The 22,561-nt window shown below is 42.7% G+C and overlaps 1 protein-coding gene across 3 annotated transcripts in view; it reads left to right on the plus strand.

Annotated features, from left to right (window-relative positions):
- The window catches only part of DPF3 (double PHD fingers 3), a 287,861-nt gene extending 270,129 nt beyond the window's left edge, over positions 1-17,732 (plus strand). For all 3 annotated transcript variants that reach the window (XM_056133732.1, XM_056133734.1, XM_056133733.1), the window contains 2 exons: positions 16,679-16,760; positions 17,239-17,732. In XM_056133732.1, coding sequence (XP_055989707.1) covers positions 16,679-16,760; positions 17,239-17,309 — 153 coding nt within the window. In that variant the 3' untranslated portion in view covers positions 17,310-17,732. The remainder of the gene's footprint in view (positions 1-16,678; positions 16,761-17,238) is intronic.
- The last annotated feature ends 4,829 nt before the right edge of the window (positions 17,733-22,561 follow it).

The raw sequence follows: 22,561 nt of genomic DNA on the forward strand, positions 1-22,561 counted from the left end.
GCACAAAAATTTGTAAGTCTACAACTGTACCTCATGGTGTTTCACTAATAAAAATTTTAAAAAAACGGATCTTATAAAAAATAAAATAGTTCTCAATATTTCCTTAATATAATCATTATATTACAAATATATATATGTATATATACATATATGTATATTTGTTGCAGTGCTGGGGATCAAGCCCATAGTCTCACAGATGTGACCTATGTGCTCTTCAGCTGAGCTACCTCCCAAGTCCATATTACTGTTTTTAATAGAACATATGTACTTGTACTGGAATATAAATAAGCTCCATACATTGCAATTAGTTAATGTGCTTTAAAAAAAACTTCCATTTAAGTTATAGATTTTGCTCTCCTTTTCCTTTTTGCTTTTGTTTCTTGAGCCATGCTCAGCAGTGCTCAGGCTGACTCTTAGCTCTGTGCTCATATTTCACTCCTGGTCATGTTCAGGGGATCATATCAGGTGCTGGGGATTGACCTGGGGCTAGCTGCATGCAAGGCAGGTGCTCTATCCACTTTATTGTTTCTCTGACCTGCCTTCTTCCCTTCTTGTTCCTTAAATTTTTATTGAAGAAATCAGATAATTTGTTCATTAGGGTTTCTCATGACTGCATTTTTAACTCACTGCATTCTTTTTTTTTTTTTTTTTTTTTTTTTATTAGTGAAGCACCATGAGGTACAGTTGTAGATTTACAAATCTTTGTGCTTGAGTTTCGGTCATACAATGATCAAACACCCATCCCTCCACCAGTGCCCATTTCCCCCCACCCCCCCTCCCACCCTGCCTCTGTGGTAGGGCATTCCCCTTTGTTCTCTCTCTCCTTTTGGGTGTTGTGGTCTGCAAAAGAGGCATTGAGTGGCAATCATATTCAGTCCATAGTCTACTTTCAACATGCATTTCCCCTCCTGGGAGGATCCTCCAAACACCCTTTATTTGGTGTTCCCTTCTCTATCTGAACTGCCCTTTCCCCTAGAATATCCGGCTGGCCTCTAAACTATGGAGTAATCCTCCTGGTGTTGATCTCAGCTATTCTTAGGTATTGATCTCATATTTTGTTGCTTTATATCCCCCAGATGAATGCAATTTTTCTATGTCTATCCCTCTCTTTCTGACTCATTTCGCTTAGCATGATACTTTCCATATTGTACCACTTGTATGTAAATTTCATGACGTCATCTTTTCTAACAGCTACATAGTACTCCATTGTGTAGATGTACCAAAGTTTCTTTAACCAGTCATCTGTTCTTGAGCACTCAGGTTTCTTCCAGTTTCTGGCTATTATAAAGAGTGCTGCAATGAACAAACAAGTGCAGATGTCACTTCGACTACACATTTTTGCCTCTCTGGGGTATATTCCCAGGAGTGGTATCGCTGAGTCAAATGGGAGCTCAATTTCTAATTTTTTGAGAATCGTCCATACTGTTTTCCAAAAGGGCTGAACTAGTCGGCATTCCTACCAACAGTGAAGGAGTGTCCCTTTCTTGCCACATCCGCGCCAGCATCGGCTGCTTTTGTTCTTTTGAATGTGGGCCAGTCTCTGAGGTGAACTCACTGCATTCTTATGGTGGTATTTAATATTTTCCTTTTACTGTACAGTTACATTTGCTTACATTTGCTGTACAGTGACTTGATTCAACCCTGTTCATCTCTCTTTTTGTTTCTCTCTTTCTGTAATATATAATATAATATTCGTACATATACCTATGTGTGTGGCAATACTATTTCATAAGTGGGATTGTGTACTTACATTAGAGGATTTGGATGCTGATTGTCTTTTTGTGAAGGTAACAGCTATTGGTGATCTTTGAACAGATTCATTCAAACTATTCCTAATTGCTTCATTAGGTATTGCAAAATAGTGCCTTTATTATTTACTATTTTTTTATTTATTTTTATCTGTAGCAGAATGATCAAATCAGTGGTGGCACAATCATACAACAATACCTATTAGGCATCTCTGAAAAGGAATGAGAAAGATATCATTCACTCAGAGGAATTTACAGGATATATTAAGTGGGGAAAACACAAAGTAAAAAGTATTTATAGTATGTTGCTATCTTGTAAGAAGCGCATAAGGAAATATACTCATATCTTCACACTTATACAAGGGAAATTAAAAAAAGGATAAACAGACAACAAAGGGGACTGACTGGCTATCCATTGAGATGGGTAGAAATGGAATAAAATAATTAGGTGGGATGGTAGGAGAAGATGGTCAATAGTTCTCTGAGAATATCTTTTTGTATAGTTCTTACTCTTAGAATGAAGGTGTAGTTTCACAGACCCTCTGTAAAGAAAGATTAAAAATAAAATACAATGTGGGAAACCAAAAATGCTACAGTAAGTGTAATAAGAACCTTAACTATAAAAGAACTAGCAGAGCCATCTTGAAGAATGGAGGCAATAAAAACCCCACAGTAAGTAACTCGGGAAAGTAGTAATTGACAGTCTATTGTAAGTTTGAAGCAAGACAGGAAAGTGCTCACCAAATGATAGGGCTCTCTAAAGGACACAAGAGCCAACCTGAAGGAACTGACATTTGCCCAATTTGGGCCAGTTTGGGTCATAAAGTAGATAACGATAGCATTGAGATACAATCCAAAGAACACAACCACTATATTAATACCAAGCAACAAAAAATGGAATAAATAAATAAGCTGGGGAAGAGGTTAATTCTTCTGAAGAGCAGAATTTCTACATATTTAAAGGGGACTGAGAGTTGGCTGATATCTTGCATAAGGGAGGAGACTTGGATTTGATCCCCAGAATGAATGGCCCTAGAGTACCACTGGGTGTGGCCCCCTCCAAATGTTGAAGGAAGAGAAAAATTATCAAATATCATAGTTAAGCTTGTTGTAAACAAACTGATTTCTTTTCTGAACAACCAACTGACACAAAAATTAATGGAAAAACACTTAGTGAAAGACAGAATTTTTGCATAAGCTCGAAGAATCTTTCCACCAGTTAGCTTATGAACATATTACAAAGGGAAAAGCCATAGTGATTTTGTAATGGAGACATGGGTAGACAGCAATTTAAATATCTGATCCCAGTACATCATAGTAACAAGACATATTTGTTCCCCCCATATAAAGCAGAACATTTGGGAGGGGGTTATTATTGTAAAAAATGATTGCCCTCAACCTTCCCATGAAAAAAAGCCAGTCAAACTCAAATTGAGTGACATTCTACCAAATCACTGGCCTAGAGTCTTCAAAAGTGTCAAGGTTCTGAAAGGTAAAAAAACCATGGAACTATCAGAGTCAAATACTAAGAAAAATATGACAATTAAATGTAATATGGAATTCTAGAATGAAGACATAAGTGAAAAAGCTTGTAAAACCCAAATAAGATCTGGGATCAGTTGGCTATATTATACCAAATGGCGTCTCTTGCTTTTTATGATTATACCATGATAAGATAAAATGCTAATAGTGGGAGAAGCTGCAAGCACATACAGAAGCACTTTTTGAGCGTTGGATACCATTTAATAATTTTTTTCTAACTCTAAAATTATTTCAAAATAATAAGTAAAAGGCAAGCACTTTCAAAATAATAAGTAAAAGGCAAGCATTTTCAAAATAATAAGTAAAAGGCAAGCATTTTCCAAAGTTTAAAATATCTTTATGAATTCAAGTGTTTATATAAATATCTGATTTGTTTCAGATCTTTACATTTAAAATTGTCCCATCTAAGGACAGTGTGAACATAATCAGGATGGAGCCTGAGTCCTCCTGACCCCAATTGTATGTGATAGCTTCCTTGCTTTTCAATATGTGAAGATAAGCATTTTATGTCCCATATCTAGAATCTGTCATTTTTCCAAGGACTCCTGGTCCCCATCAGTAGGCAATGGTCTTCACAGAATTCACTGTATGTGCTAGAGGTGCTAATTCTCATAGTTAATCATTGGAGCATTATCAACAGACAGATCTAGAAAATAAGTTTGCTTGTTCAAGTGCACTGTGAATTTATACTGATACTTCTAATTCAAAATAGGATTTTTACTTAGCATCATCCATCTTACAGCTATATTTTCTTTCATACATGTAAAAAAATCTTGCTCTCAATTCCAACATATCCACTCATTTGATTAACACATAAAGTCTCAGAATATTAGTTTACCTGTTACCACCACCAACATCATTGCTTGAAAAAATAGATTTGCACTTATTTTTGTCCTTATGATACATTTGACTGGAACTGGGAGAGAATACAGTGTTCATGGAAGTAGTACAGGAATCTGGGTTAAATTCCCAGTACCGCATGGTTCTCTAAGCACCACTGGGCGCGATCCTGGAGCCCCCAGCACCAGTGTGGTGGTGAGTATTCCCACCACTGCAGGGACTGAATAACATCACATCCTCAGGCCTTTGCACTGAACCATCAGCCTGGCTGGCCAAGAACCACTGCTAGGGCCCCAGGTCTCCTCTAAACCATCTGAGGGGCCACACAAACCTAGGGAAAAATAAGCCGTGGGTTTATTAAATAGTATAATATGGTTTATCTTTTGATTAAGGAAGTATAAAGTACTTTAAAAATAAATTAATTTCCAGCATTGGGGTTTGAACCCAGGTCCCCCACATGTAAGGCATATGCTCTACCATAGAGCCACAAAATGACCTGTTTTTTTTTTTTAAATGACCTGTTTTAAGGTGATTTGAAATAGTATCTTTTCTTCTTCTTCTTTTTTTTTAATTGAATAACCATGAGATACAGAATTACAAAGCTGTTCATGGTTGGGTTTCAGTCATATAGTGTTCCAACATCCATCCCTCAACCAGTGCACAGTTCCTACTACCAATGTCCCTAGTTTCCCTCCCACCACTATCCCCCACTTCCAGCCTGTCTCTATGGTAGGCACTTTGCTTCTCTGTGTCTCTCTGTCTCTGTCTGTCTGTCTGTCTATCTATCTGTCTGTGTCTCTTTTCTCTCTCTCCCTCTTCCTTGCCCTCTCACTCTCCTTTGCCCTCTCTTCCTCCCTTCCTCTCTCCCTCTCTTCCTCTTTCTCTCCCATTTTGGGCATTATGGTTGGCAATACAGATACTGAGAGGTTAACATGTTTGTTCCTTTACCTATTTTCAGCACACAGTTTTTATCCTGAGTGATCATTTCCAACTATCTTTGTCATAGTGGCCTCTTCCCAACTGCCTTCTCCCCCAGCACTTGAGTCAGGCTTCCAACTATGGACCACTCCTCCTGGACCTTGTTTCTACTACCCTTGGGTATTAGTCTCATATTTTTGTTTTATATATCCCACAAATAATTTCAATCATTTTATGTCTATTCCTCTCCTTCTGACTCATTTCACTCAGCATGGTACTCACCATATCCATCTATTTATAAGCAAATTTCATAATGTGTATGGATACACATTATGTGTATCATACACACCAGCACTGTATATTGGTTTTGGGGTCACACTTGGCAGTACTCAGTGGTTATTCCTGACTCTGCACTGGGGACTCACTCCTTTTGAGTTTGGGGGAACCATATGAGTTGCTGGGGAAAGAACCTACGCTGGCCTCATGCAACATTTTTTCCTAACAGATGCATAGTAAGGAATAGTTTATTTCAATCTGATTATGGTAGCAACAAATACATGGATTCATTTGTTTAATTTTTCTTTTTGTTGTTTTGGGAACAATTAAAGTTAATTTTCTGTTTTAGTTTGTTTTGGGGCAGTGCTCAGGACTTCTCCTGGCTCTGTGCTGTGGGATCCCTTCTGGTAGGTTCAAAGGACCATATGGGATGGTGGGAATTGAATACAGTTAGCCATGTGCAAGGCAAGGGCCCTACCTACTGTACGATTGCTCTGGACCTAGGTGAATTTCACTTTATGACTGAGCAACATGTGTACTTTTTCCTGAATCAAATCTATAAAATAAGCAGTATATTTGAAGGAGCACAGTTTCTGTCTCTGTCTCAGTATGCTTACAGGTGGCCAAATAAAAATATGGCTTATTTTTCCATTATTTAATATAAATGTGTATATATAAATAAATATGTGTGTATGGATTCATATGAAAATAGAGGTAGCTTAGAAAGGATAAGAGATACAGCTTTAAAACAAATACCTGGAGGTTACTGCATAGAAGTACATAGAAATCTATGTTCCTCCCTACAGACAGTCTTCATTAGTTTACTTGATCACACCCTGATTGATGCACATTTGGGATGAGCCTGTTGTGGACTCTACAAACATGGTTAGTAGGGAAAAGCTCTGTAGGCATGGCATAGCCTTTAGGGAGGGATCAGGACTGAGGCTGTGGGGGAAACAATGTTCCTATAATGGAGGCAGTGATTTGCCTACACCCCCAAATGGGTTTCCACAAACCTTAACTGTCACCACAGGTGGATCCTAATTCTTAGAGATATTTGGGTGTAAGGGGCCCTTAAACTGTATTTTTCTTCAGGATTAACAAGAGAGGGGAATTCTTGCTGACTTTTTAAAATTCTGGTCTTTAAAATGTAACTTTGAAATAATGGAATCATCATAAATTACAAAGTTATTCATGATTGAGTTTCAGGCACACAATGTTCTAACACCTATCCGTTCTCTCCACCAGCATCCCCTAGTTCCCTCCCATCCTCCAGGCTGCATCTTTTCCTTTTTCCTCCCTCCCCCGTCCCTTTACATACCATGGCTTACAATATTATTACTGATAGGATATCATGCATGTAACTTTACCTCTGTTCAGCACCAAGTCCTGGTCCAGAGAGAGTGCTTCCCCCTATCACTGTCATAGTGGTCCCTTCCCTGACATATCCTACCTCCCTCCACCTTCCAGTGGCAAGCTTGTTAGTAAGGACTAGTTATCCTGCTATTCTTTTCTATTACCTTTGGGCTTCAGTTATTCCCTTGACTCTGTTTCATTATTTCTCACAAACGAGTGAGACCATTCTGTGTCTGTTCCTCTCCCTCTGACTCATTTCACTCAGTATAATACTCCCAAATCCGTTCATGTATCATAAAATTGCATGAATTCATCTTTTTATGGCTGAGTGGTATTCCATTGTGTGTATGTATCATAGCTTCTTCATTCAGTCATCTGTTTCTTGGGCACTTGGGTTGTTTCCAGACTTGGGATATTGTGAATAATGCTGCAATGAACATAGGAATGCAGATGTCTACACTGTGTTTTGGGTATATAGTTTATGATATATTCCCACGACTGGAATTGCTGTGTTGTATGGAAACAAAATTCCTAGTTTTTTTGCTTTTGTCTTTTTTTTAAGGAATGTCAATATTGTCTTCCCAAAAGGTTAGAACAGTAGACATTCCTACCAGCAATAAAGAAGAATTCCTTCCTCCCTATATACACACCAGCTATACAGCTATATATATATATATATATATATATATATATATATATATATATGTGTGTGTGTGTGTGTGTGTATTTGTTTTTGGGTCACACTTGGCAATGCTTAGTGGTTACTCCTGGATCTGCACTGGGAAATTATTCCTGGTAGTACTCAGGGGACAATATAGGATGTTGAGAATCAAACCTGGGCTGACTGTGAGCAATGCAAGGGCCCTATCCATTGTACTATTGCTCTGGCCCCAATTAAACACATTAAAAATATTTTGGGGGGGAATATGCCCTGTCCACTGTACTATTGCTCTGACCCCAATTAAGCACATTAAAAATATTTTGGGGGGAACATGCCCTGCCCACTGTACTATCTCTCCAGCACTTGGTTCTTCTTTTTTCAAAAAAATTTTAATTATATTTTCATAAAGTTGTTCATAATAATTGATTACATTCAATATTTCAACACCAATTCCACCACCATTACACCTTCCCACCATTATTTCAAAGTTTCTCACCACCTCTCAAGCCTGCCGCATAGGCAGATGCAAGATAGTTTATTTTGTGTTGCCTGTTATGAACAGTAGAAGATATCTATAAGGATCTATCTCACAGTGATTCAACAAAAAAAAGCAAAACAACAAAAAAAAAGTATGAGATATTGTGCAGTTGCTTGTGTGGCCACCTGCTCCTGAGATTCTAAAAATTAAAATAATTGGAATCCTGAGCCACCTCTGAAGTGAACTGCTCGGTTCTGAGACTCATTTGTGAGTCTCTGGATCATGGCCATTAATGCACTTAAATTGCAGCTGGAGACAGTTTGTGTGTGTGACCACCAGGACCCTGGAAGAGCAGGGAAATGGGAAGGGATGGCCCAGTCCCGACCCCTTGAGGCCTGGTGTTTTCAGTCGCTGGTCCCAAGTACCTGGATTTTTCAGCAGATTCTTTCTCTTGCATCGGGGTTCAGGATGAGCCTGTGAAGATTGGCCATGAAGGCAGTGGTGATTGGTTTCCGAAAGTTTGGGACTGTTGGGGTTTGTCTAGTGCAGGCAGAGAGAGAGGATGCCTGCTCCTATCTGAGGTGTCCTGGCGAAATCAGCCCAGTACATGGTTTGGAGCCAACCCTGCAGCGACTGCTCAATTCTAGGATTCATTTGTGAGTCTTTGGATCATGGCCGTTAATCTGGTTGTTCTTTTAGATGAGTGCCAATCTCTGTGATATGAAGTGATTCTGTTCATCTCTTCTCCCCATTTTTTGATGGGGTTGCATTTTTTTTCTTGCAAAGTTCTACCAGTGTTTTATATATCTTGGATAAGTGGTGGGCAAATATTTTATCCCAGTCTGTGGGTGACAGACTGCTCATCATTTCTTTTGAGGTGCAGAATCTTAATTTAATGTAACCTCATTTGTTTATCTTGTTTCCGCTTTCCTGGTCAATGGCATTACATCCTTAAAGATGCCTCTAGATTCAGTGTCATGGAAAGTTCTGCTTATGTTTTACCCCTTGGATATTATTGCTTCAGATCTGATATTGAGGTCTTTGATCCAATTATTAGGTGTTTTTGTAGTTTTTTTCCCCCGTTGGGTCACATTGTTGGTGCTCAGAGTTTACTCTTGGCTCTGCCCTTAGGGATCACTCCTTGTGGGTTGGAGGGAACCATATGGGCTGCTGGGGATAGAACTCACATTGGCTGCATGTAAGGCAAATCCCTATCTGTTGTCATATTACTCCACTCTTGTCTTTGTGCATGATGTTAGAAAGAAGTCTTAGTTCCTTTTTAGGCATGTGACTGACCAGTTTTCCCAACATCCTTTATTGAAGAGGATTTCCTTGTTCCACTTCGTATTTTTTGCTCCTTTACTGAAGGCAAATTGACCATATACCTGAGAATCTAGCTGTAGATTTTCAATTATAAACCATTGAATAGAGGGCCTGATTGGTCTTTCTTTATTCTAGTACCATGCTGTTTTAATTACTACTGCTCTGTAATACAGTTTGAAGTTTGGAAAAGTGATGCTTCTCATCTATTCCCTCAGGATTGCTTTGGCTATTGGCGGGGAGGGTGTCTATTGTTCCATATGAATTTTAAGAATGTTTGATCTATTTCTTTGAAAAATTTCATGGCATCCTTACTGAATCTGTATAATGCTTTGGGGATCATAGCCATTTTGATGATTTGAATGTTCCCAATTCTTGACCAGGTTGTCTGTTTACATTTCATCATGCTATCTTTTATTTCTTTAAGTAGTGTTTTGTAATTTTCTTTGTATAGTTTTTTCACCTCTTCAATTAAGCCAGTTCCTAGATACATGGTTTTCTGCAGCACAGAAAATAGAATTGATTTTTTTAATACATCTCTTTTCTATTTTATATTCATGTACAGAAAAAACGTGGACTGTTATGTGTTAATTTTGTAGCCTGTCATTTTACTACACAAAACCATTGTTTCTAGGAGCTTTTTTTGTAGAGTCTTTAGGGTTTTCTAAGTATAGTTTCATGTTGTACTCAAATAATGGAAGCTTTACTTCTTCCTTTCTTATCTGAATGCCCTTGGCATCTTTTTCTTGCCTGTTATGGCAAGTACTTCCAGTACTATACTGAATAGAAATGGTAAGAGTGAACAATCTTGTCTTCTGCATGATTTCATAGGGAAAGCTTTTAGTTTTTTCCCTGTTGAGTATAATGTTTGCTGTGGGCATGTGGTAAATAGCTTTGACTATGCTGAGGAAAGTTCCTTCAATTCCCATTTAGTTGAGAGATTTTAATCACAAATGGGTGCTGGGTCTTATCAATTGTGTTCTCTGAATCTATTTATGTGATTATATGATTTTAATTTTTCTTGTATTGATGGGCTGGAGAGATAGCCACAGGGGTAGGGTGTTTGCCTTGCGCTCGGCCACACGGCCAAGCCAGATTCGATTCCTCTGCCCCTCTCAGAAAGCCCGGCAAGCTACCGAGAGTATCTCACCTTTGCCGTGAGGCAAAGCCTGGCAAGCTACCCTTGACGTATTCGATATGCCAAACACAGTAACAACAAGTCTCACAATGGAGATGTTACTGGGCCTGCTCGAGCAAATCGATAAACAACGGGAGGACAGTGCAGTGCTTGTATTGATATGCTGTATTATGTTAATTGACTTGCGTGTATTAAACCCTGCTTGCACCTCCAGGATGAATCCCACTTGGTCATGGTGTATTTTTTTTATGAGTTGTTGGATTTGATTTGCTAATATTTTGTTGAAGATCTTTGCATCTCTGCTCATCAAGCATATTAGTTTATGATTATCCTTTTTAGTACTGTCTCTGCTTACATAGCTATGAACCTTCCTCTTAACACCACTTTTGCTGTGTCCAGCAAGTTTTTGCAGCTTATGTCCTCATTCTTGTTTGTATCTAGGAACCTTTAGATTTCCTTTCTAACTCTTGTTTTTCAGTAGTGAGTGGTTTCTTTTAATTTTTGAACTGTTTATTTCCAGGTGTTTGAATTATTTCCCCATTTTTGTTTGTGACTAACTCAGTATCAGTGCATTGTGATCTGTGGAGATATTTGATACAATTTCTAAGTTTTTGACTTTATGGATGTGTGTTTTGTGGTCCAGCATATACTCTATAGGAGAAGAGCATTTATTCAGCTATTGGGGGATGAAAAGCCACACACACACACACACACACACACACACACACACACACACACTCACTATTCTATTTCTTCCTTTAAAGCCAGTATTACCTTGCTGAGTTTTACTCTAGTTGATCTATTGAGTGATAGAGTGATCTTGAAGTCTCTATCATTTTCTTTCTATCAATGTCTTCCTTCAAATCTCTTTGTTTTAAATTTTATTTATTTATTTATTTATTTATTTATTTTTTATTTTGGTCACACCCAGCAATGCTCAGGTGTTACTCCTGGCTCTGCACTCAGGTGTTACTCCTGGCGTTGCTTGGGGGACCATATGGGATGCCAGGGATTGAACAAAGATTGGCCATGTGCAAAGCAAACACCCTCCCCACTGTACTGTCGCTCTAGCCCCAAATCTATTAGTTTTTTTAAAGTAGGTTTTTAACATATCTGTTTTTTTTAAAGTAAAGTATTTTTTAAAGTTATTGCTGGTCCCTTATTAGTTGCATATATGTTTAGGAGTGTGATTTCTTCTTGATGTACGTATCACTTGATCATTAAGAAATTATCCTCTTGTTTCTTATAACCATTTTGAGCCCAAAGCCTATGTTGCCCGATATTAATATGGCCACCCTCCATCCTTTGTGACAGAGTTGTTTGCTTGAAGAATTATCTTCCAACCCTTGACTTAGAGTCTGTGTTTGTTCTGACTATTCAAATGTATTTCTTGCAGGCAGCAGAATGTTGGATTTGATTTTCTAATCCATCCTACCACTCTGTGTGTCTTAATTGGTACAGTTAGGCTGTTGACATTGAGTGAGATTATTATCATACAGTTTGTGCCATCTATCTGTAGAAGTTTGATGAGTTTGTGAGATTTCTATTGTCTTAAAGTAGTCCCTTTAGTTATTGTAAAGTTGATTTTGAGTCTATTAAGTTTCTAAGATGTTGTTTTCTGTGAAGTTTTGTGTTGTTTCTTCAAAACTGAATAATAGTCTGACTGCGTAAAGTATTCTTGTGAAGTGTTAATTTCATTGGGGTTTTTTTTTTTTGCTATATTATGCCATTGTCTTTGGGTCCAGAGGGTCTTGTTTAGTAAATATTCTGTAAGTCTTTGTACATGATTTCCTTTGTTGATCTTGCTGCTTTCAGTATTCTACCTTTATTATTGGCTTTTGTCATTCTGATCATGGTGTGTCTTAGAGTCCTTTTATTTTGGTATCTTTTAGTTGGTACCATTTGGACCTCTTGAATCTGGGGCATGTGCTCTTCAGCTCTGAAAATTTCTCAGGGATGATTTCTTTGACTAATGCTTCATCAGATTTGCCTTCCTGGACCTCTGGGACCCTGATGATTCTGATGTTGTTCCTCTTGAATTCACCAAAAGTTCTCTTTTCTGCTGCTCATTTATTTTTTGAGGCTTTCCAGCATCTTCTGCTGTTGTCTGAAGGTTTTATGCATCTCATCTTGAAATTCACTGAGTTTGTTCTTAGTTCCTGTTACTCTTATCCTGAGACCTTTCAGTGAGCTTTTCATTTAACCTACCAAATTATTTAGTTCTATCATTTCTGCCTGTAGTTTACTTATTTCTGCTCTCATAGCCTCTTGTGTTTTATTGACTATCTTTTCCATTGGTATTTTGGAGCTTCTTAAATATCTTCAACATTTCCTCTCCAAAGTCCTTATCAGAGAGGTTATATAATATTTATTACTGGTAGAGTGGGCTGGAGCGATAGCACAGCAAGCAAATCAGTGAACAACAGGTGGACAGTGCTACAGACAGTGCTATTGGTAGAGTCTTAAGGGCTACCATCTTCATTCACTAAGTGTGATGAGATTCTGAATTGCTTTCCCATTGTGCATTTTGCAGTTTGGAGGTAATTTTTGTGTATTGTGTGGCAAGGTGAACAGAGTTAGGATGTCAATGTATGTTCTCTGTGAGATATGAAAAAATGAAATATAGTGTAGCCATTAGCATTGTTCTGACCTGGAGGTGAAATGGAGATTTCTTAGTGCATCTTCCTAGCTATGTTCTGATGCTTAGAGTTCCAGAATCGGGGGTGTGGCAGGGCTGAGCTGAGACTGAGCTGGCATCTAGCTGGATGGCAGGCAGACTTTGCAGGAATCCTGACCTGACCACTTGAGTGTGGCTTCCTAGCTATGTTTGATGCAGATTCTTATTGAGTTGAAATTTGCAATTATCCTGAGAGGCAGATGGAGAAGAAGAGAATATAGTGCTAGACTTTGCAACTTTGCCTAATTTTCCAGAGGCAAAGTCTGATCCAGGGCATTCTACCCTCTTGCATTTCTGATATTCACACAGTAGTGTGGGTTACCAGTTTCTATGATGGTAGTGGTGCATTTTATTTTTTCAAATATCTCATTATTTTCTGTATCCATCCCTAACTTGTTTATTCTTATATTACCCAAATCATATTACTATGTCACTCACTCGTTTCAGCTCCAACAATACTAGTGTAATCTTGAAATAGGCCACGCAGTCCTGGCTTTCATTTTACCCTTCCAACTGGTTCTTAGTCTCTTTTTCTCTGTGTCCCTTAAAGTTAGTGTCCTTCAAGGATCTCACTCTTGGCCTTTGTCTCAGCAGTCTCTTATGAGTTCTGGACTATTCAAAAAAATTCAATCAAAGCTATGGATTTCCTCTTTCCTCAGAAAGGTATATTTCTATCTATATAGAGTTGTGCCTATGGCTTCAAGTTCCTGGCTACCCACTCATAAGTGTAAGTTCAAAGATAGTATCTCTCACACACTCCAGTCTGCCTCTCTAGGGCCTTACATTGAATCGCCAATGATTCCCAATCCATACCTCATGGTAAAGCTACCCTCCAAATCTCTGGTGAGTTGTGGATCTATAAAACATGCTGGTAGCCAAGATTGTCCTCTGCTTTCCACAGATCTTCTCCAATTACTCAGTGGGGAGTTGCATCATCCAGCCTGCTGACCAAGCCACAGGAGACATTCTTATTTATTTCCTATTATTCTCTATACCTAACCAATTGCTCTTACATGGGAGCAGAAAGCTTTAATCCATACTCCTGCTACCATCCACCTAATTCAGTCTGTCATCATATCACTCAGATGCATAACAGCCTCCTACCTCTGGCCACTAGAATCCGTCTTTTCCCACCTTGTATCATTTATATACAGTCACAAGTGCTAGTGAGGAGCTCTTTCTAAATTGCAAGAATGATTTTTTCACTCTGTTGCCAACTCTTCAAAAGTTTCCCATTTCCTTCATTGAAAGACTTAGCTTGACAGATCTCTCAGGATCTCCCCCAAACCACTATGTCTCACAGAAATTTCCAACTTCTCTAATTTTTTTTTGTCTCTAGAATCTCTGCAGTGGTAGGTGCCAAGATGAGATATGATACAAAATACAAGTATGCAAACCTTTTTTTTTTTTCTTTTTTTTAAAAAAATCTTTATTAGTGAAACACCATGAGGTACAGTTGTAGACTTACAAATTTTTGTGCTTGGGTTTCAGTTATACAATGATCGAGTACCCTCTACCAATGATCCCTCCACCAGTGCCCATTCTCCACCACCACTAATCCCAGTATCCCTCCCACCCCCATCCCCCAATTCCACCCTGCTTCTGTGGCAGGCTACTCCCTTTTTTTTTTTTTCCCTTTATTTTATTTTATTTTTTTTAAAGTTGTAGATTTACAATTTTTTGTGCTTTGGTTTCAATTATACAATGATCAGATACCCATCCCTCCACCAGTGCCCATTTTCCACCACCATGGATAATATCCCTCCCACCCCCATCCCCCCATCCCCCCTGTCTCTGTGGCAGGGCAATCCCCTGTGTTCTCTCTCTCCTTTTGGGTGTTGTGGTCTGCAAAAGAGGCATTGAGTGGCAAACATGTTCAGTCCATAGTCTACTTTCGACATGCATCTCCCCTCCTGGGAGGATCCTCCAAACATCCTTTATTTGGTGCTCCCTTCTCTATCTGAACAGCCCTTTCCTCTAGGATACCCGGCTGGCCTCTAAGTTATGGAGTAATCCTCCTGGTGCTGATCTCAGCTATTCTTGGGTATTAATCTCATACTTTGTTACTTTATATCCCCCAGATGAATGCAATCTTTCTATGTCTATCCCTCTCTTTCTGACTCATTTCGCTTAGCATGATACTTTCCATATTGTACCACTTGTATGTAAATTTCATGACTTCATCTTTTCTAAGAGCTACATAGTACTCCATTGTGTAGATGTACCAAAGTTTCTTTAACCAGTCATCTGTTCTTGGGCATTCAGGTTTCTTCCAGTTTCTGGCTATTGTAAAGAGGGCTGCAATGAACAAACAAGTGCAGATGTCACTTCGACTATACATTTTTGCCTCTCTGGGATATATTCCCAGGAGTGGTATTGCTGGGTCAAATGGGAGCTCAATTTCTAATTTTTTGAGAATCGTCCATACTGTTTTCCAGAAGGGCTGAACCAGTGGACATTCCCACCAACAGTGAAGGAGTGTCCCTTTCTCGCCACATCCACGCCAGCATCGGTTGCTTTTGTTCTTTTGAATTTGGGCCAGTCTCTGAGGTGTGAGATGGTATCTCATTGTGGTTTTGATCTGCATCTCCCTGATGATTAATGATGTAGAGCATTTTCTCATGTGCTTTTTTGCCATTCGGATTTCTTCTTTGAGAAAGTTTCTGTTCATTTCATTGCCCCATTTTTGGATGGGGTTGGATGTTTTCTTCTTGTGGAGTTTAACCAGTATTTTGTATATCCTGGATATCAACCCCTTGTCAGATGTGTATTCGGTGAATATCCTTTCCCATTCTGTAGACTGTCTTTGTATTTTGGTCACTGTTTCTTTGGAGGTGCAGAAGCTTCTTAGTTTAAGATAGTCCCATTTATCTATCTCTGTTTTCACTTGCTCGGCCAGTGGCGTGGCATCTTTGAAGATACCATTAGCTTCAATGTCATGGAGGGTTTTGCCAACTTTATCTTCAATGTACCTTATGGTTTCTGGTCTGACGTTGAGGTCTTTAATCCATTTTGATCTTACTTTTGTACATGGTGTTAGGCAGAGTTCTGAGCCTATTTTTTTGCATGTAGCCGTCCAGTGATGCCAACACAATTTATTAAAGAGGCTTTCCTTACTCCACTTCACATTACTTTATGCAAACCTTTTATAAGCCATTCAAGTGAGTCCAAAGTTCACTGAATAGAACAGGGATAGGCCTAGAGAATGGAGAACAGATCACATCAATTTATAAAGTAGCTACTACGAGAAGGAAAGATCTGAAGGAGACACTTAAAGGAATTCAATAAGGTTCTACTATTGGGTTGTATAGTCCAATACAGAGTTAACCAAAAAGGCATGTTCCCAATGAGCTCGTCCACAGAACACTGAACAGTGTGTATCAATGTCTATCATGTGACAGGCTTTAAAATTTTAGGGAAAGTATAAAGACAGTGGGGATACAACAAGAGAGAGAACATCTAGTTGAAGTAGATTAATAGTCTTTGTGGAAGTGATTGTAGGGAGTGGTCAAGAGGAAAAGGAAGAGGAAATTCCAGTTGTTTGCAAAAGCAGATCAGCCAATTCAGGGGAGAGGAACCCTAAGTGAAGCCTGTAAAGGAGGCATCCAGGGAGGTTGTCTGTGGAAATAAGCTGAAGGAGTTGGAGGAGGGGTGGTGTATGCAGAATTTAGTACTAAGTTATTCATTCTTTCTCTTTCTCTCCACCTTTTCTTTCTTCTACCAGGACCAACTACTCTTCTGTGATGACTGTGACCGTGGCTATCACATGTACTGTTTAAACCCCCCAGTGGCTGAGCCCCCTGAAGGTAAAGATGATGAGGTCCACAGTGACAGCAACTATTTTTCCCTCTTACTTTACACTCATTAGACTGAGGTTTGTGTTAAGGGCCTCACTGGTCTTGTCCCATTTAATCAGCACAGCCCTACAAAGGGCAGGCAACACCACTGTCACAGACCAATGAGGTCCAGTTCAACCATCCGGAACTTCAACTTGAGGGCCAAAGATGTTCAGCTGAGACAGTGGGGAGATGGGACCTTTCAGAGGTGCTGGCTCAGGTTGGTTCTAAGGCGTAATCAAGACAGGAGGGTCTTTACCATGGCTCAGCCAATCATTTCTGAGCATATAGTGGTGTCTGAGTGGCAATTATTCTGCTCTCCATCAGACTCCAGGGCTGGGACTGCCAATCAGGTGGGGAAGTAGAGTGGAAATGGGGTATATACTATTAGTAAAGACTTGAGGCTTGGGAGAGGGGCTGTTGATAACACCATCTTATTTTTTTGTAGGAAGCTGGAGCTGCCACTTATGTTGGGAACTGCTCAAAGAGAAAGCTTCAGCCTTTGGTTGCCAAGCCTAGGGCTCCAGGTCATGGAATGTGACTTCCGGTCAGAGAGGCTAGACCAGAGCCCAATTCAAATCCGATTGAGCCGTGTCTCCTACATATCCAGATAGGCCAGCTGTAAGAAACCCCAGTAATCACAGACGGCATGAACACGTGGACCCAAGAGGATGAGGTGTCTACCGACCTCTTCCACACAGGTGTCAGCATTTCCACCAGCTCCTTCTCATTTCTACTGGGAGGATCTTGCACTTTTGAAGAACAACCCAGACCCCAGCCCTGTAGAACCCCCTCTCACGTTTACCCAGTGCTGTGGCCCTCTCCCTGGTTCCCATTTTTTGAGGGAAGCTGTTTTGTGACCACTTCTCAGTCATTTGTGTGTAGTTTAGTGTTTTCTATGGATGTGTTCTAACTAAGAACTCTCCCCTTAGAATACCTGCCCCTCCCCCACTCCCATCCCCCACCATGTGGGCTTTGAATCCTGAACTCCATAGAGGAACAAAAGGCTGTGGAGAAGTTTTTTTTATTACCTGTGTCCTTGGAAACATCTAGATTATGAGTCTGAAGCCCATCTTGGCAGAGGGACCCTGAAATCCCTCTTTGTTTTCCGGTCTCTGTGAAGAGGAAGCTTGACTTTCTGGACACCCCCACAGATACACCGACATGCAGAAGTGTTCTCCATGGGGCTGGAGAGGGAAATAGAGGTACAGAGAGGGTGGTGGGAAACACTAGAAAGACAATTCTGAGTCCCGCCATCCCAGTCAGTATTTACCAGGAATGATTCTGCAGGAGGTGAGGACTGGGGTATTCCAGCCACCTGGACTTGTCTCTCCTCCCTCCCACCCTCAAGGGTCTCAAAAACCAAGAAGGTGAGTGGCAGCTGCCTGGTCACAAATATGGATTTTGCTACCAAGGAGCTTTGAGAACTTGTACAGTATTGACAGATGCTCGGAATTCCTTACCCCCTGCAGTTCCTTCCTTCCACGTTTAGCGTGGAGGTCACCTGAGGCCGGACCCTGGACACTTTGGGATGGGGGAGAGAGGGCGGACTCCCCACAGAATCACCGGGATATGTGATTATTTGTGACGGGGCAGCGATGGCCACAGAAGCCTCCGCTGGAGGGCCACCCGTATCTCTTGAATCCCGAGATGCTTGCTGGATTCTCATTTTCAAAAAGAAGAAATCCTTTTCCAGAAGAGGCGGGACGCTCCGATTCCGAGAAGAAGCCCGGCTTGGAAGTCAGCCCCGCGGCCGGCGGGAGAGGCCCAGGGCTGCCTTTGGATCACAGTGGCCACAGCAGCAACACAATAACTTGACACTTCTGGAAAAATCATTTGCCCAAAGGGCAGGTCTCATGGCGCAGGACCCTGGCGCATGCTCGGCTTCCCTGAAATCAGCTCCCCCTTTGGGGTCCGGCTGCTTACAACAAAGGCCGAGGTTATTTTTAGTCCTCCGGCTCCCGAAGAAGCCTCTGGAGACTCAGACACTGGCCTGGCGGGGGCCCCTCCTGCCCAGCTGCGGTGTTTGCTCGGCGACTTGGCAGGAGCCTTCCTGCTCGGCTAATTGCTGCTGGCGGTGGTGGACGGGGGCAGCCTGGCTTGCAGCCGAGCCCCGTCGGTCTCCTCCCAGTCCTTTGCAGAGGGACCATGGCAAGAATTGGGTGGTCCCCCTTGAACAGGGGCCTGCGGGCCCTGAGCGATTGATTGCACGCACGCGCAGGTTCGGTTCTCAGTGCGCCCGAAGCTCTGCCTGCTCGCCCTCGGCGCCTGGAATCCAGAGGCCTTGGGGAGGGCTTGAGCGCAGCTTCTGTATTTCCAGGAGGGGGCACGTCACGGGGTGCACATCCACATCTTTCTGTGCAGCCTTGCTAGCCTCCTGCCAAACCCTCCCTGGGTGTCCTCGAAGGCCGAGGACTGATTTTGGAAGTCACTTTGATTTTGTTTTTGGAAAAGAATGATCAAGAGAGATGTTCCCAAAGGTGACCCAGGCTACACACAGGTTCAAAAAGGCAAACCTGAACCCCAAATCTGCACCCCTACCATTTGACAGGCCCCCTTTGGAGGGTGGTAAACGCATCTCCTGCCTCTGGCAGACCACCGGGTGTCCTGTTCCACCTCTGGCCATAAGGCTGCTCCTTCAAGAGAGAGGGAGAAGTGGAATTTTGCAGGTCAGGAGGAGATGGTCCTCACCCCCCCCCCCCCCCCCCAAGCCCTACACCCGCCGCTGCTGCTCAGGGCAGGACAGACAGTAAAAAGGGCCAGAATCCCCCTTGGTTACCTTTACTTCCTGCAGGATGGGGCTGATGCCTTCATTTTTGAAGGCCTCAGTTTCCCCATTTGGAAAGGGGAGGATAGCCAAGCCAGCTGGTAGAACAGCATGTATGGTAGAAAAGCATGTCCAAGGCACAGCAAGCTGGCAGAATTCTCCAGAGTCACACCTTTGTGTTATAAAGGAAGGTGCTGGCCAGCTTCACACCGTTCTTTGAGGGCAGAGAATAAGCCAGATGCACAGAGCACACACGGATAATCAGGGTTTTAGCTTTGCCTCTGCTACTGAAGGGCTTTGTGACCTTGACTGAGTCATTTAGCATCTCTGAACTTTAGTTTGTCCACCTGTGAAATGGGGATAATAAGACTTGTTGTTAGCAGCAGTGGGAGTTTTCAAAAGAGAAATGTTCTCTAAAAAATTTCCCTGGCACTGGGGTTGTCAGGGAGGGAACCCAAATGATCTGTATGTCCCTCTTCTGCGAGGTAGCCAAGGATAGATTATTTCTGGAACTCTCTCATTTGGACAGAGGTGATTTAGGTTTCAAAGGTCAGGTTCTCATAGTCAGCTCAAGAGACTAAGGCCGTGGTAAGGGGACAGTGACTTGGGGATGGGGGACTCTGCATGGGAGGGGAGAGGGCCTTCCCTACTTTCAATCTGAAATTACCCAAGACATTGCCTTCTAGATGAGCAGCACAGCCGAGGCTGGGAGCAGCTTTTGGAGAAGGCTCTGATTCATTTCCGTTCTGTGTTGTGTTCTCTTGCAAATGTCCGTTTGGAGCCCGGAAGAGAGCTCCCTGGGCTGAATGCAGGCACTGCATGCAGGTGGCCCAGTTTTGATCCTCCACACCGAGCATAGCTACCTGTGACTCCCAAGCACAGAGAAGGGAGTAGATCCAAGCAGATGTGTCAGAACCAACCCCCACCCCCACTCCCATTAAAAAAAAACCCCACCAAACAACCAAAAGTGCTCCATTCAAACTCCAGCTCTCCTCCTTCCTAGCCTGTCAACCTTGGGCAAGTATTTTTCCACATCTGCAAGAGGGGCTGATGTGGGCTCCAGCCAGGTTTTGCAGGGGTTAGAATAATGCTGATAATGAGCCTGGCACGGGGCCTGGTCTGAGGAAGGCCCCTGCTCGGTGCTGGCTTTGGTCTTTGTGTACCTCTGTACACCAACCGAGATAATGATGCTGTTGCTTCTAGCTCAAAGCCTGAGACAGCCACAGGGTCTTCACTTTGCTTCACCCCATGCTGTTCCCCCCTGACCAGAGAGGACATGGGGCTGTAGGATCCAGGCTGGGAGCAGAAGCTGTTTTCTGGTAGGCATTTCAGAAACACTGCCGTTTGGGCCTGCAGCAAATGCTGTTCTGTCAGAGTGTCAGGAGAGAGTCAGTCTCTGCTAGGAGATTTAGTTCTGCTGGGCCTCCCATGACTCATGGCCCTGAGGGCAGCTGCCAGTGGGTCCCTGGCTTTGTCCAGGGCCAGAGAGGAAGCTGGGATGGTGGAGAGAGCAGGTGCCTCTAGCTCAGCTGAGTCTGTGGCCCTGCGGGGAGCTGGTGGGTGGGAGGGAGGCCAGATTCCTCTGGAGCTGGCAGAGATAACAGGTTTGAGGGCTGGGGGAGGGCATGGCTCCCATGGAACCCTGGGGAATGCCACTCTGGGTGCATTTTAGTCCTTGTGCTTTGAACACAGTACGCTTCTTTGGGGCCCGCCCCGTCACCAAGTTCAGCTATTTTAGGGAAGGAAAATGAGATGATGTCTTTTCCTAGGGGGGCAAATTTAGGTGACAGACCTGTGTTCTTCTGAACAGTTGAAGACAGATTATTGGCAACCCCAGGCTTTGGGAGTCCGGGAGGAGGATCCCCGATTTCCTCTTTTGGCCCAGGTGTGCTGGGGGGTGGAGGTGGGCCCCGAGATTCCCACGCTGACCCTCCCTTCCCCACCCCCACCGCCCTCCGTGGCTGCAGGCAGCTCTCGGTGTCTCTGTCACAGCTGAGGGAAGTGCTGACTCCCTGCTTAGAGACCCTGCACGCCAGCTGGCTCCCTCTGTGTCATCAGAGCAGAGGCCCATCTCTGGAGGCGGGTGTCAGAAGAGGCATTGGGGAGTGGGGGAGAGGGGGAAGGGGTCAGTGTCCACCTGAGGAGGGGTCTGGAGTTAGGGAGATGGCCTGGAACTAAATAACTAGGTGGGAGGAGTTGGAAGGGAGACACAGTACATGCCACCCACCCCCATTGTCTCTCAGCAGCTTCACATTTTCCTGTGATTCTGGATAATAGGCTTAAAAAAAAAATGTCAGACACTTGCACCATTCCATACCAAGCCAGATCTACTGTTTTTGAGACCCACCCTTCCACCCCGGGTTCTGAGCCCCTGTGGGATGGGGGGTTTCCCAGGACAAGATCTGCTCCTGTCAGTGGAGGTGGGAGGTTCAGAGACACTCTTTGTGGATCTTCCTGGGTCCCTCCTTACCACTCTCTCTCCCCCCCAAAAGGGTTCTTTTGATGTAGATACACTGTTCTCGTCTATCTGGACGGGTTACAGATGACAGCAAAGCCCTGGACAGCAGAGGTGTCAGCATTGCCCCCCAAGACTCCCCCTCCGTCCCCTACTGACCAGGGTCCCTGCTACTAGGAGAGGAGTCCTGTCTGGGCAAATAGATTGGGGTTCCTTTTAGCAGCTGATCCCCACCCTAGAGGATACCTTTGGTCTTCGGATGAGTTTCACCTGGACACTAGGTGAGATATGGACAAGATGCTGGAAAACACCGAAGATTTCACTGTGCTCAGACTTACCAGCAACCCCCACCCCCATCCTCAAGCCCCCAGTGGCTCTGCTGGTTGTCTGGGGTCCAGCTGACTGTGGTCAGAGAGGGTCTCTAGGTTGTCCATGGCCTGAGGCTCCCCTACTCATTTCTGAAGCTTCCCGGGGCATAGGGTTTCACTGATGCTCTGCCAGGGCCTCTGGTCGCCGAGCACAAGGGCCCAAACAGAGAGGTGGTTTGCT

The sequence above is a fragment of the Sorex fumeus genome, unplaced genomic scaffold, assembly GCF_029834395.1.
Source record: "Sorex fumeus unplaced genomic scaffold, SorFum_2.1 ptg000098l, whole genome shotgun sequence".
In the NCBI taxonomy this organism is placed as follows: Eukaryota; Metazoa; Chordata; class Mammalia; order Eulipotyphla; family Soricidae; genus Sorex; species Sorex fumeus.